Below are 14,656 nucleotides of genomic sequence, written 5' to 3'. Positions count from 1 at the left end.
CTGATCACCCCCTAACCACTCCCCTTCCAGCCTGATTGATGCCTAACTGCTCTCCTGCCAGCCTGTTTGCCCCTAACTGCCGTCCCTTGCAGGCCTGGTCACCCCTAACTGCCCTCTCCTGCAGGCCTGGTCCCCCCCAACTGCTCTCCACTGCAGGCCTGGGTCCCCCCCAACTGCCCCTCCCTGCATGCCCGGTCACCCCCAACTTCCCTCCTCTGCCGGCCTGGTCTCTCCCAACTGCCCTCCCCTGCTGGCCATCTTGTGGTGGCCATCTTGTGTCCACATGGGGCCAGGATCTTAGACCACATGGGGGCAGCAATCTTGTGTGTTGGAGTGATGGTCAATCTGCATATTACTCTTTTATTAGATAGGATAGAGGCCTGGTGCATGGGTGGGGACCGGCTGGTTTGTCCTGAAGGGTGTCCCGGATCAGGGTGGGGGTTCCCTTGGGGCGTGGGGCGGCCTGGGCGAGGAGCCTGTGGTGGTTTGCAGGCCGGCCACGCCCCCTGGCAACCCAAGCAGAGGCCCTGGTATCTGGGGTTTATTTATCTTCTACAATTGAAACTTTGTAGCCTGGAGCAGAGCCAAGCTTTCTGCTTGCTCCGTGGCAGCAGCCATTTCTGTTGGGGTTTATGTATCTTCTATAATTGAAACTTTGTAGCCTTAAGCGGAGGCCTGGGCGAGCCAGGGTGTGCGGAAAGCTTGGCTTCCTCCATCGCCAGGGGCAACACTAGCCTCCCGCTCTTTCTAGCTCCGTGGCTGCTGCCATTTCTGTTTGGATTTGTTTTCCTTCTATAATTGAAACTTTGTAGCCTTGAGTGGAGGCCTAGGCCGGCAAGGGCAGGCGGAAAGCTTGGCTTCCTCCATTGCCTGGGAAACCCAAGCCTCCCTCCTGCTCTATGTGGCTGTAGTCATCTTGGTTGGGTTTATTTGCATATTTGCTCCTGATTGGCTAGTGGGCCTGGCTGGTGGGTGTGGCTTATTGGTGTAGCAGAGTGATGGTTAATTTGCATATTACTCTTTTTATTAGATAGGATCTTTATCTCAAAGGTTTCTAATACTAGAATCTTTACATTCTCTAGATCTGCACTGTTCAATATTGTAGCCACTGAACATGCATGTATTTAAATTTAATGAAAATTAAATACGATTAAAAATGCAGCTCTTCAGTAATTCTACACACATTTAGGTGCTGCATAGCCACATGTGACTAGTGGCTACTCATTAGACAGTGCAGATGTAGAACATTTTCATTATCACTGACAGTTATATTGGACAGCACTGCTTTAGATGTTCCTAGTCTATGCTCCTGCACTCCTTTCTCAGAAATCAAAAGAGGGTATATTTTCTAGGATGTTGCAGAGACTCCTGTCTTAATGTTTCAGGGCTCTGGACATCAAAGGACTCAGGTTAGTCTTCTTACTCCAGCCCCTTAGTGTCATTACTGTATTTTGAAATAAACAGAGGCGTTTTCACTTCCCCCAAGTAAATCACATTACCATAATTTTTAAAGGTCCCAATCAAAACTTGTGTCTGTCCTAATATTGTGAGTATTAGAATCCTTAGGGGCTAACTAGTAACAGGGGTTCTAATGTCCTTTTTGTAAATACATTATATTATTCCAATTCTGAGTTTTCTCTCTGAGAAAAGTAGTAAACAGCAAGTTTTTCCTGAATAATCTCTATTATCTGTATTTTGCGTGTTGTATTATGCACTTTTAAAGCCATTTTTTTTCATTTGTTCCTCACAACAACTTAGTGAAGCAAGTAGCATTAAGATTGCATTCCTATTTTACTGATTAAAAAACTGAAGCTCAGGACAATTAATTACTTGCCTAAGTACTTTAAGAAAAAATAAAGTTGATATTCAAAACAGGATAAAATTATAACTTCAAGCCCTGGCCGGTGTGGCAGATACCTGGGTTGCAGGTTCGATCCCTGGCCCCAGTTGGGACTGTATGCAGGAGACAACCAATTGATGTGTCTTTCTCACACCAATGTTTTCTCTCTCTCCCCCTTCCCTTCCCTTCCTTCCACTCTCTTTAAAACAATCAATGGAAAAAATATCCTTGAGTGAAGAGTAACAAAAAAATAAATAAATTTAACTTTCAGTTCAATATTTTGTTTTGTTTTTATTTTGTAAAAGAAAGATTAAAGGTTCTTTAGGGCAACTTGGAAACTGATGACTGTTGTATGAAGTACTCCGAGAATTACTACAGCCTCATTTGTCCTATGGCCATGTGTATTAGACAGGGAGGTCTGCCATAACAAAATGCCACAGACTGGGTGGCTGAAACTTATTTTTTCACAGTTCCTAAGGCTAGAAGTCCAAGGTCAGGGTGTTTGCAGGGCTGGTTTCTGGTGAGGCATCTCTCCTTGACTTACAGACAGGTGTCCTCATCTGGCCTTTTTCTCTGTATGTCTTTGTGGAGGGAGTGGAAAGAGGAAGAGGAGAGAGAGAGAGAGAGAGAGAGAGAGAGAGAGAGAGAGAGAGAGAGAGATCATTCTCTTCTTATGACACTAGTACTGTCAGATTAGAGCTCCACCTCTATGACCTCATTTAACTTTAGTTATTTCCTTAAAAGCCCTATCTCCAAATACAGTCACATTGGAGATTAGAACTTTAACATATGAATTTTGTGGGAACACAGATCAGTTCGTTACATTATGTTTATGGTGTTTGAATATCTTTTGATTTTTCTGGCTTAACCTAATTGGAAATTATATTTATATTAAACATTTTCATGGGAACAAATGTAGCAAGTATCTATATTCTTTATCTCTGCAGATATTGAGGCTTAGTTAAATTAAACCTGTGGTACTTGCTATAAGGTACTGTCTAACACTGAGATAGTCTAATAAGCAAAAAAATTGTGTCTGTCCTACTTTTCTTATAATGTAGCCTATTTTATTAATAGCTAAAAGTCTCAGTACTTTACAGGGTAACAAATGTCCACTTCTTTCCCACCCCAACTTTACAGATGGAGAAATTAACATACAGAGAAACTGACTTGTCAGAGGTCAGAGCAAGGTATTGGTGGATCCAGGGATAAATCCCAAACTTCTTAACACCTTGTCCAGTTTTTCATTGACTATGCAGCCTAGTGGTAAGTATCTTTTTACCTTTAGAGGTAAGAGGGATTAAGAGCCTTAGCAAGGACTGAATTTAAAGAATTTCTCATTACTAATTAGATTATTCATTATCCTTTTCTGTTAGCCATGATGCCATTTTTGTCATTAGCATGAATTTTTCAGGTCATGAAAGGAGGTTGGAAGTTTTGCTTTTTTTTTTTAATTTTCAATTATACTTGACATTCAGTGTTATTTTATTTATTTTTATATATATTTGTATTGATTTCAGAGAGGAAGGGAGAGGGAGAGAAAGATAGAAACATCAGTGATGAGAGAGAATCATTGATCGGCTGCCTCCTGCATGCCCCCCACTGGGGATCAAGCTTCCAACCTCAGCGTGTACCCTGACCCATAATCGAATGGTAACCTCCTGGTTCATAGGTCAACATTCAACCACTGAGCCACACCGGCTGGGTGGAAGTTTTGCTTTTTAAATACTTAAAAATATTTCTATAATGGTTCAACTGTACTAGAGATTATTATTAAGAAAGGAAAGAAAGAAAACCTATTTAATGAATTTTTTATCCATGTTAGGTACCATGCTAGAAACTTTGCATTACGTTATTTTACTTAAACTAGAGGCCCAGTGCATGAATTCATGCACGGGTGGGGTCCCTTGGGGTGGCCTGCGGAGATCGGGCCCCAGCTCGCGCCCTCAGCCTCTCAGCCCCAGCTTGTGTCCCTAGCCTCACAGCCCCGGAGCCCCGCAGCCCCGCCTGGCAACCTGCCTTGGCCTGGCGCAGCCCCCTCACCTGCTCCACCATCCTGCCTGCAGGGTGATCGATCGGAGCCGGACCCTTCACCTGGCTCCCTCAGTGCCTGGGAGCCGGGAGGCAGCCCTGCCCCCACCGCTGCTGCTGGTCGCCGTCTGCAGGGCAATCAGCAAGCTGGGGTTGAGAGGCTGAGGGCACGAGCTGGGGCCCGATCTCCACAGGCCACCCCAAGGGACCCCACCCATGCATGAATTCGTGCACTGGGCCTCTAGTTTAAGTAAAATAACATAATGCAAAGTTTCTAGCATGGTACCTAAACGGGAAGTCGGACATCCTCTCACAATCCAGGACTGCTGGCTCCTAACCACTTGCCTGCCTGATTGCCCGCAGTAACCCTCCCCTGCCCGCCCAATGGCCCCCAACTGCCCTCCCCTGCAGGCCTGGTTGGCCTCAACTGCCCTCCCCTGCTGGCCTGTTGGCCCCAACTGCCCTCCCCTGCCGGCCATCTTGTGACGACATTGGGCAGCCATCTTGTGAAGGCACGAGGGCCACCTAGGCTTTTATTAGTATAGATAGAGTTTAGGACTTGATCTTTGAAGGCTTTTAAATGAGGTAGTGACAAGTTTTATCCTATCCAAATTTTAGAAAATTAATACCAAAGTATGGGTTGAAAGGAAGTGAGATCAAACAGGAATTAAGTAACTGTTTTTATTGGTCAAGGTGAGAGATAATGCAATCTTAACTCAGATTAGGAGCAGAGGAAATGGCCATTTTAGAGGTAGAAATGATATAATTTGATAACCTAGTTGATTTGGAAGGCCAGGGAGTGCAGACAATTAAAAAGGATTTCAGGTTTCTGAATTGTTACTGTTAACTGGGAAAAGGACTACCAGAGAAGAAATACCCTGCCTGGTAAAAGGAAATAAAACAAAACTAGTTATTTAAAAATAGTAGCTACATATCATAATATACTCTGAAACATGGCCATTATGCTTAGAATGCTTGAAAAGTTATGACTAGTTCCTCTTTAAAATTTTTTAAAAATATTTTTTTATTGATTTCAGAGAAGAGGGAGAAGGAACAAGAGAGGGAAACATCAATGATGACAGAGAATAATTGATCAGCTGCCTCCTGCACGCCCCTCTCTGGGGACCAAGCCTGCAACCCAGGGATTTGCCTTGACTGGAAATCAAACCATGGCCTCCTGGTTCATAGATCGACGCTCAACCACTGAGCCACACTGGCTGGGCACTAGCTCCTTTTTTTTAAAAATATATTTTATTGATTTTTTACAGAGAGGAAGGGAGAGGGATAGAGAGTTAGAAACATCGATGAGAGAGGAACATCGATCAGCTGCCTCCTGCACGCCCCTTACTGGGGATGTGCCCGCAACCAAGGTACATGCCCTTGACCGGAATCGAACCTGGGACCCTTCAGTCCGCAGGCCGATACTCTATCCACTGAGCCAAACCGGTTAGAGCACTAGCTCCTTTTTTGATATGTGGAATTCTATTCTGTTCATTTAGAAATTGATACAGGGACAGTTATCTAATCCATTGAATAATTTATGATGATGCTTTAAAATTAAGCATTTTGTAAATTCCACACTTTGTAAATTTGTTTTCTCTCCTTTTCTTCTTTGTGTGCTGCTTTCTAGGTTCCACTAGTTTGTGCCAGGAGTTTCAAATATTCTCAGAAGTTCCTTTTTCATTGTCTTAAATTGAACTTTATTTGGTACCTTTCAACCGAGTTAAAGTCATTTTATTCATTTTTCTTCACCATTGAGTCTGGCTTTTGTTTTTTGTCTTTACTAAGATATTTTTTCTAAACTGCATTAGTCACTTTTAAATACTGTTTTATTAATCTTGCAACCTGATTTCTATTTATTATGGCTTCCTGAAGCAGTTTTACATACATTGGTAGCTCATCTTAAGTCATACAGTACTGAAAAATTGTATAAATAAATACACTATATATTGGTATATAATTTTTAAGGATACATTCCTTCTAATTATAAAAATAATTGTGAAAAACTTTAAATATAAATTCAGTTATGATACCCTAATATCTTTTGTCTCTGTCAGCAATTTTTAAGCCTGATAAACTTTGTAAATTTTAATAATTATTTAGAGGAGAACAGACATGGCAGATTACTAGAAAGACAGGGGACCTCAAACCAGGAGAGAAGGCGCATACTTGGAGTGGGACACTGACCAGTTCAACTGGAATGTGGTGGAAAAGGAAAAAGTCATAATACATAAGACCAGAGGAGTGACAGGAGCCAGATCCTGCATAGCTTTGTAAGGTATCCTTAACTCAGTGTGAAGCTGTTGGAGGTCCTAAAGCAGATAAATGACATTTTATGTTTTAAAATGATGCTCACTTTAACCCCTATGTAGAGAATATGTTGAAGTAGGGCAAGAGTGGAAAAAGGAAAACAAGTTAGTAGGCTGTTGTAATTTTCCAGGGTGGAGGTAATTGTGACTTGAACTACCGTGTGAATGGTGATATTAAGAGCAGTAGATGGATTTGGGATAAGAGCCAACAGAACTTACTGATGGATTGGATGTGCATGTAAAGGAAATAGAGGCATCAAGGATAATTTCAAGGATATCTGGCTTAAGCAACTAGGTGATAGAGATGCCACTTACTGGTTTGGGGAAAACAAAAAGGGGAACAGGTTGGCAAGACAGGCCATTTTGTTTTGGCCAGACTGTTTCAGTCTCTTCTGTTTGAAGTATCTGACTGATAACCATTTAGAGATGGTCTGTAGGTAATTGTATATGTAAGTGTGGAATTCCAAGAAGAGGTCAGTGCTGGAAATAGGAATTTGTGAGTTATCTCACTCGGGTTGTGAGCAGAAAAACCCTTTTTGAATGAGGCGATAATGTGAGAAAGTAAGAAGGCATTGACTATAGACAACTCTTAAAATAAGTTTTCTCTTTTTTTTTTCTTTTTTATTGTTTAAAGGGAAAAAAATAAATATACCTCATTATAACTAGTGAAATATTTTGCTTTAAAGCTTACTTTATCTGATCCTAATATAACTACCTCAACTCATTTTTGTTGGCAGTATTTTTTTAGTATATTCTTCTGTTCTTCCCTTTTTATATTTGAGGTTTATCTCTTGTAAATAGCATGTTTTTTAAAAATATAATCCAACCATATTTGTTGGATTTTAATTGGAATAATTAAAACATTTCATTTTCATTGGGAAAAAAATAAAGTAAGTTTTCCTATGAAGGAGAGAAAAGTTGAAGGACATAGCAGGAGAGAGATATGTCAGATTAAGAGGTGGTGTTTATTGGGTTTTTGTCTTTATTTGTTTTGATAGGTGAAGGAGTAGTAAGAATGCTGATGCAAACGATCTATTAGCAGGGGAGTATTTGCAAAGCCCTAAGAGGAGGAGAGGAAATGAGATCTGGAGCAAGAAATGAGGGTTGACTTTTGATAAAAACAAGGACACTTTATCCACAGCAACAGGAGACAGTCAGAAAGAATGATGAATGAGTAGCTTCATTCATTCACCAAATGTTAACTGAGAACCTACTACTATACTATGCAATGGGGATACTAGTATACCACTAAATAAGATGTGTACCTTTCTGAAATGAGTGGCATGTTGAAGGTTCCTATCCCTTTTTGTTGTTTTCTCAATGAACCCTGAATTAATGTACTCCCCTAAGAGCAAAGGTGAGGGAGGGGATATTTGGAGTATGAGGAGAGAGAAAGGCATATGAATTTGTTTTTTGGAAAGTAGAAAAGCAAGTAGGGAACGTGGTGTGATTTGCAGATGGTGTTAAGTAGCATTTGAGAGTTATGGCCATGAGTTTAAAGTGAGACCAGTAAACTTGCATTTGTTTTTCTTCAGTACTGAACTGTTGGGATAGGCATGGTATAGGGGAATAAGGGGCTTAAACCAAAGTTAGGATTGAGGCTTGTAGGGGGTCAAGAGTGTTTGCAGGAAGTGATTTTAATGAGAGATCACGGAATCTGAGCTGGGTAGGAAGAGAAGTGAAAATTTGATGGGTGATTGATGGTGAGAAAGTCAATAGACTAATCTAAATTTTCAAACAAGGAAAATGTATTTCCATTATATGTTATGTATCCTCTTTATAGAAAAAATTTAAATATATGAAATTAGAAAATAGAAAGGGGGAAAAGACTACAGATTGGGTGATTTAAATAATACAAATTTATTTTCTCACAGTTCTGGAAGCTGGAAGTCCAAGATCAAGGTTTCGGACGTAATTTTCTTTCTGAGTCCTCTCTCCTTGGCTTATAGCTGTCTGTCTTCTTCCTGTGTCTTTACATCATCTTTTCTTTGTCCTGGTCTGTGTCCGAATTTTCTCTTATATGGATGCCCGTCATATTAGATTAGGGCCCACCCTAATGACCTAATTTTAAGTTAATTACCTGCTTAAAGACCCTCCAAATGGTCACATTAAGATACAAGGGAGGATTTCAACATGAATTTTTGGGGCACACAAATTAGTTCATAACAGGGGTGTTCTTTGTTTTTCATTTTTTACATAATTGTTATTATTCCATGAATATAATTTTTATCCCATATTTTAACAGATAACATTATAACTTAAACATTTTCCTGTTTTGTTGTTTAGCCTTTGTAAAAGTTTAAGAGCTGCAAAATACGTTGTCAAGTGAATGTATTGCAGTAACTTAATTAGCCTTCTCTTGTGAACATTTAAGTATTCCCTTCCCCCTTTTTTGTTATTTATAAACACTACAGAAGCTTTTAAAATAAAAACCTTTTTTTCTGTATCTTAGATTATTTCCTTAGAATAGAGTCTCAGAAGTACTTTATCAGAAACTATTAGTACGTACTCCTCCATTGGAGAAGTATTGAATCTTATATTTTCTTTGCACCTGACTTCTTTTTTTATTTCCCACAGAAATAGACTGGAATGATGTTAGAAAACACAAATATGGTCATCTGTTGGAGTCTGCATCCCAATATCAAGGTAAGAAAAATATCCTGTTTAGCATGGAAGACTTATCTGGCATCTCTTACCATAAAACCTTTGAGTGTACAAAGAATTCACTGGTTAAAACAAAAGCAAATATTGTCATTTATAGAGGTATCTGTCAAAAGCAATATGCTTTGTTTTGAATTGGAAATCAGGAATTTTAGATTCTAAGTACAGATAATCCCAAATTAGCTTCATAGCTTTAGGCATAGTTAGTTAGCTTCTCTGGACTTCCATAGTTTTTAAGAGGCTTGGGTGGTATACTTCTACAAGTATTACTACTAAACTTAATGTCTTTTAAAATGGGAGAATTGGACTAGACAAACTCTTAAGCCCTCGTTTTACCCCCCAATCTTCACTTTTCTATCATTTTGGTATGTTTGTCATGATGACTTATGCTGTGACATTTTTTTCTTTAATAGAAGCTACTGACATCCTGGAGTTAGGTAAGATATTTTTCTTGTGTTTCTGTTACTAAACCAGGGATTAGATTATAACTAGGAAAAGAATTCCATGTGTCTGTCTCAAACTAGTGTATCCTGTGCTCTTCTCTACATAATGAGCCCATGTAATTCATCTCTGCTGCTATGTCAAAACCTCTTTATCAGGAGGCCAAAGATCAAGCTAACAGAAAGGAAGAGGGTGGGATTTAATTATAAGGAGGATGGGAACTGAACTAAACTGGAAGTAACCTCATAATTTACTAAATCCAGAACTAAAACAAACCCCCACCATCCATAAATAAGAATTTGGTAGGATATTCCCCAAAGAAATTATTTATGAGAGATATTGAACTGAAATGAAACCTAAGGATATTCTAAATTTTTAATTAAATAAAAACTAAAATATCAAAATATCAAATAACAAGAGTCAGGCTAATATTGCATTTGGTTTTCATCCCTGCATAGTGTACTTTAGGAGTAGGATTTGAGAAATATTGATATTGATATTTCTCTATCAGCTTTCAAGGTTCCTATATAAACATCGGTCTTAACTTCTTAGAGTTCTTTAAAATTTTTCTACATGTTACATGTATATTGATAGCCTGATGCCTTTATCAATTTTTGTTCAAGTATTTTTATATATTTTGTTACTGCTACTTCATTTGTTGAGCTCTGTTATTGTCTATTTGCTTCCTCCACTTTTTCTTTTAATAACATATTACTTTCACTGCCCACTGATAAAAATAACATAAAGTAGTAGAACATTAGAGTAGGAGCCAGAACTTCTGGGTTCTTTGAAAGCCAACTCTGCCTCTTAGAAACTTTGTGACTCTGATCCTTAGTTTTTGGACTTGACAAATGGAGATAATAATCCATTCTGCCTACTTAACAGAGTTGTTAAGAATCCTGTCTAATAAAGAGGGGGATATGCTAATTGACCCTCACGCCGTCGTAAAGATGGCAGCACCCACAGCCAATAAGGAGGGAATATGCTAATTGACTGCCATGCCCTCAAAGATGGCGGCGCCCAAAGCCAATAAGCAGGGAATATGCTAATTGACTGCCATGCCGTCAAAGATGGCGGTGCCCACAGCCACAAGATGGCGGCGCCCAGTCCCCTCAGTCCCGCCAGGGCAGCAGGCATGCGGCAAGGCCAGGTGGGCCCGGCTGCTCCACGCGCCTGCCTCCGGAGTTCCCCAGCCCCCCAGCTGCCCAGGACACCCCGAGGCTCAGGTAACCAGGGCTGGCCCAGTCTGGTGCTGCCGGCAGTGGCAGCAGTAGAGGTGTGATGGGGCGTTGCCTTCCCCTGATCGCCGAGTCACCTCCCACCCCCGAGGGCTCCCAGACTGTGAGAGGGGGCAGGCCGGGCTGAGGGACCCCCTCTAGTGCATGAATTTTCATGCACTGGGCCTCTAGTGTTACATAAGCTAAATGGATGTGAAAACATCTTAAATACTTAAATACTTTTCAAAGTTGGAGGATTATTATTTTAATGCTTTTCAGTAACTATCCCAGGTATAAATTTACTAGTCCAGAAAAGAGAACTTGCTTGCTTTTTTTCATTCACTCAACTTTTATTTAGCTTCTATTAAGTTTCAGGTACTTTGTTAAACAGTGATGATTTAAAAAAATTAATAAAAGATAGCCCTATCCTTAAGCAATTATGATATAATGTGATGAGCATGAAAATAAAGGTGTGAGTATGATGTTATAGGAGACAGGGATGTGGATGGATTTTTTTTTACCTGGGAAGACAGGTAAAGCCAGAAATTCTTTTTTTTTTTTTTTGGTTTGGTGTTTTATTTTTAGATGATAAATTAACAAATATCAAGCTATTGATCTAAAAGCCTTATGAACAATGTTTTTAAGAATGAACTACTGTGTATCTCAAAAATTTAGCTTTGGTCATTTTAGAATAACTGGGTTTTATTAAGGCTGGGTGTGCCACAACTTATTAACCATTTGAAAGTGCCAAGAATACATAGGGTTGAGGATATGACTTTGAAAAGAACTTGCTCTATCAGATATTTAAATTGATTATGAAATTATATGAAACAAAGTATTCCAGGTGCTGGAATAGACTGACTGATGAGAGGAACAGAATATAGAGTCCAGAAATAGATCCAAGTATATATAAGAAATTAACATATGATCAATGTAACATTGTAAATCAGTGGACAAAATGATTTATTCAATAAATGATGTTGAAGCACACTTATTGAATAAAGATGAAAAGGAAAGCTCCATGTTTGCCTCATTTGTCTCACAGAGTAAATTCCAAATAGATAAAACATTTAAATGTAAAAAAAAAAAAGAAACCTGAGAAATCCTAGAAGAAAACATGGGTTAATATTTTATTATATTGAAGTAAGGAAAGTATGATATGAAAACCAGAAGCCATAAAAAAAAAAAAAGGTTGAGGAATATAAGGGCAAATCCTATCAGATTGAGACAAATGTCTTCAACATATATGATAGACAAAGGACTGATATCATTAATATACAAAGAACTCTTAGAATCTTGAATAAATAGAATACCTCAGTGAAAATGACAAAATAAAATAAATATTGACTAATAAGCCTAAAAAGATCTTCAACTTTATTAGTAATCAAAGAATTGCAAATAAAAGCATGTGTATTTTCTTTTTTTCCTCACTAAGATTTATCAAAATTATGGAAATGGTTAAAAGAGTTTTTGCAAGGAACATAGTCCTTATGTATTGTAGGAATCCTATATAATAAAAGGGTAATATGCAAATTGACCCTAATGGCGAATGATCGGTCACTATGATGCACACTCACCACCAGGAGGCAGATGCTCAATGCAGGAGCTGCCCCCTGGTGATCAATGCACTTCCACGGGGGGGGGGGCACCGCTCAACCAGAAGCCGGCTCATGGCTGGCCAGCGCAGCGGCAGTGGCAAGAGCCTCTCCCGCCTCCGTGGCAGTGCTAAGGATGTCTGACTAATGGCTTAGGCCCGCTCCCTGAGTCAGACATCCCCCAAGGGCTCCCAGGCTACCAGAGGGATGTCAAACTGCCAGCTTAGGCCTGATCCCCCAGGGAGCGGGCCTAAGCTGGCAGGTAGACATCCCCCAAGGGGTTCTGGACTGCGAGAGGTCACAGGCCGGGCTGAGGGACAACGCCCCTCCCCCAAATGCACGAATGTTCATGCACCAGGCCTCTAGTTGTATGATAATATAATATATGCCTACTGTTTGTCCATTAATATCACTTTTAGGAATTTACCTTGAGGAGTTAATCTTAAAAATGGTAAAAGATGTGTGCACAAAGACAGATCCTCATCAAAAATTAGAAAACACTTAAATGATCATCAGTAGTATTTAACAAATTACTACTGTTAAATTATGTAAATTATAGTACATATAAACAATGGAACACTTCAGACAGTAATCTTGGAGTAGAATTTCTGGCCTAAAGACTATGAGTTAGAAGAAGGCAGACTTTGGCTGACTATAAAAGTTAAAGTCTGTTGTCTGTGTCCATCTGTAATACTATCAACAATAAAGATAAATTTTTTAAAAAGTTAAAGTCTATCCATTTGTACCATTAAACAATCTATACTAATAAAAGGGTAATATGCTAATTAGACTGGATGTCTTCCGGATGTCCTTCCAGACAAAGCCATGGTGGCGGGGGCCGAGGCAGAGGTGGTTAGGAGCTATTAGGCCGGCGGGAGAGCAGTCAGGGGTGATCAGGCCGGCAGTGGAGAGCGGTCAGGGTGATCAGGCCGGCAGGGGAGAGTGGTCAGGGGTGATCAGGCCAGCAGGGGAGAGTGGTTAGGGGGCGATCAGGCAGGCAGGCAGAGTGATTAGGGGCGACCAGGCAGGCAGGCAGAATGGTTAAGGGCAGGCAGGTGAGCGGTTAGGAGCCAGTGGTCCCAGATTGTGGGATCGGGCCTAAACTGGCAGTTGGACCCCGAGGGTTCCCAGATTGGAGAGGGTGCAGGATGGGCTGAGGGAAACCCCCCCCCCATGCACGAATTTCATTCACCGGGCCTCTAGTAGCAAATAATGTTTCTCGTCATTGTAGTATTAAAGTAGAGGCTGGAGGAACCTTTTAGGTCTTAATTTTTCTATCACTTCATCAAGATTCCTTTCTTGACCATCCTATCTAAATTGCCAACACATTCTTGGCACTCTCTTTTCCTCTTACTTTGCTTTATTATTTCTTTATTTGAAAAGGTCCAGGAATTATGTAATTATTATCTAGTGTCTGTGTTACCCTCGGTACCAGCTGATATATTGTGCCATGCCAGCACAGCCAAGGGTTCGGCGAGCCTGAGGGAGGGCTGGTGAAGGATGAAGAAAAGACAGACAGAGAATAAGCTGGGTCTAGGTGGATCTTCTGTGCCTTGCTGAGGCCACAGAACAGAGCCAGACTGCAAAGCTGATGCTTTATTTATAGTCAGGGGCAAACAAGGTAATTTACAATGTTCTTGTAAGTTTCACTTGTTTTGGCAGCACTTGCTGCACCTCCCACAGCCAATTAGCTACCCAGGAAAGATCTAGGAAGCAGTCACAAGATCAAGCTTAATTATGCGTAGAGGGCTGTGCCCTCCAAGCTGGGACTTGTTTGCAACTTTGCCATAGGTCAGTCCGAGGCTTAACCCTATAACCGCTCCCTACAATATATATTATTTGTTTATTTATTGCCTCTCTTCCCCTTTAGAATGTAAGCTTCTTATGAGCAGAGACTTTGGCTGTTTTGTTCTTTGCTATGCATCTATCACCAGTCCCCAGAACCAGGCTTGGCATATAGTAGGTGCTCAATAAATATTTGTTGAATGAATAACTATTAGAGAAAGGGATTCACAAATTCAACTAAGTGGATCTCTTGTACTTTACATTTTGGGGGTATTATTTCCTAATAATAGATGTAACTATCATGTTGTGTGTGTATAGTTTATAAAACATTTTCATTAGAATTATTCAGTAATATAAATTAGATGGCTGGTTTTTTTTTCCCATCTGTAAGGTCTCAGCTCAAATGTTTCCTCTGTAGAGCATCTGTCCATAACTTCACCATCTAAGATAATTCCTAGTCTCTATCTGTCCATCACATTATTTTATTTCCTTCAAGTTCTTATCACTTATGACCTTATTTGTTTATGTATTCATTGTGTCTCATCATGTACCATAATGTAAATTCCATGAGGACAGGTGCCTCCTGTTTTATCCCAGCACTTAGAATTCAACACATAGAGGATACTCAAACATCAGTTGAATGAATAATTGAAACAATTATATTTAACATTAGTTAATAATCTTCACAATAATTCTTTTTATATTTAATCCTCACCTGAGGATATTTTTTCCATTGATCCTTAGAGCAGAGGGGGGTGAGGGAGAAGGGAAAAGAGA

At 40.0% G+C, this 14,656-nt stretch overlaps 1 protein-coding gene across 9 annotated transcripts in view; it reads left to right on the top strand.

The window, feature by feature from the left end:
• Positions 1–14,656, top strand: part of SCMH1 (Scm polycomb group protein homolog 1) — a 137,053-nt gene that overhangs the window by 32,418 nt on the left and 89,979 nt on the right. For 5 of the 9 annotated variants that reach the window (XM_079777391.1, XM_079777390.1, XM_079777386.1 and 2 more), the window contains 3 exons: positions 2,981–3,106; positions 8,758–8,826; positions 9,255–9,278. In XM_079777391.1, coding sequence (XP_079633517.1) covers positions 3,094–3,106; positions 8,758–8,826; positions 9,255–9,278 — 106 coding nt within the window. In that variant the 5' untranslated portion in view covers positions 2,981–3,093. Of the gene's footprint in view, positions 1–2,980; positions 3,107–8,753; positions 8,827–9,254; positions 9,279–14,656 lie in introns of those variants that run through there. The other 4 variants (XM_079777388.1, XM_079777387.1, XM_079777385.1 and 1 more) reach the window with 4 other exon arrangements.

The sequence above is a fragment of the Cnephaeus nilssonii genome, assembly GCF_951640355.1.
Source record: "Cnephaeus nilssonii genome assembly, chromosome: 7".
Classification (NCBI taxonomy): Eukaryota; Metazoa; Chordata; class Mammalia; order Chiroptera; family Vespertilionidae; genus Cnephaeus; species Cnephaeus nilssonii.
This window is presented reverse-complemented; position numbering and strand designations above follow the sequence as displayed.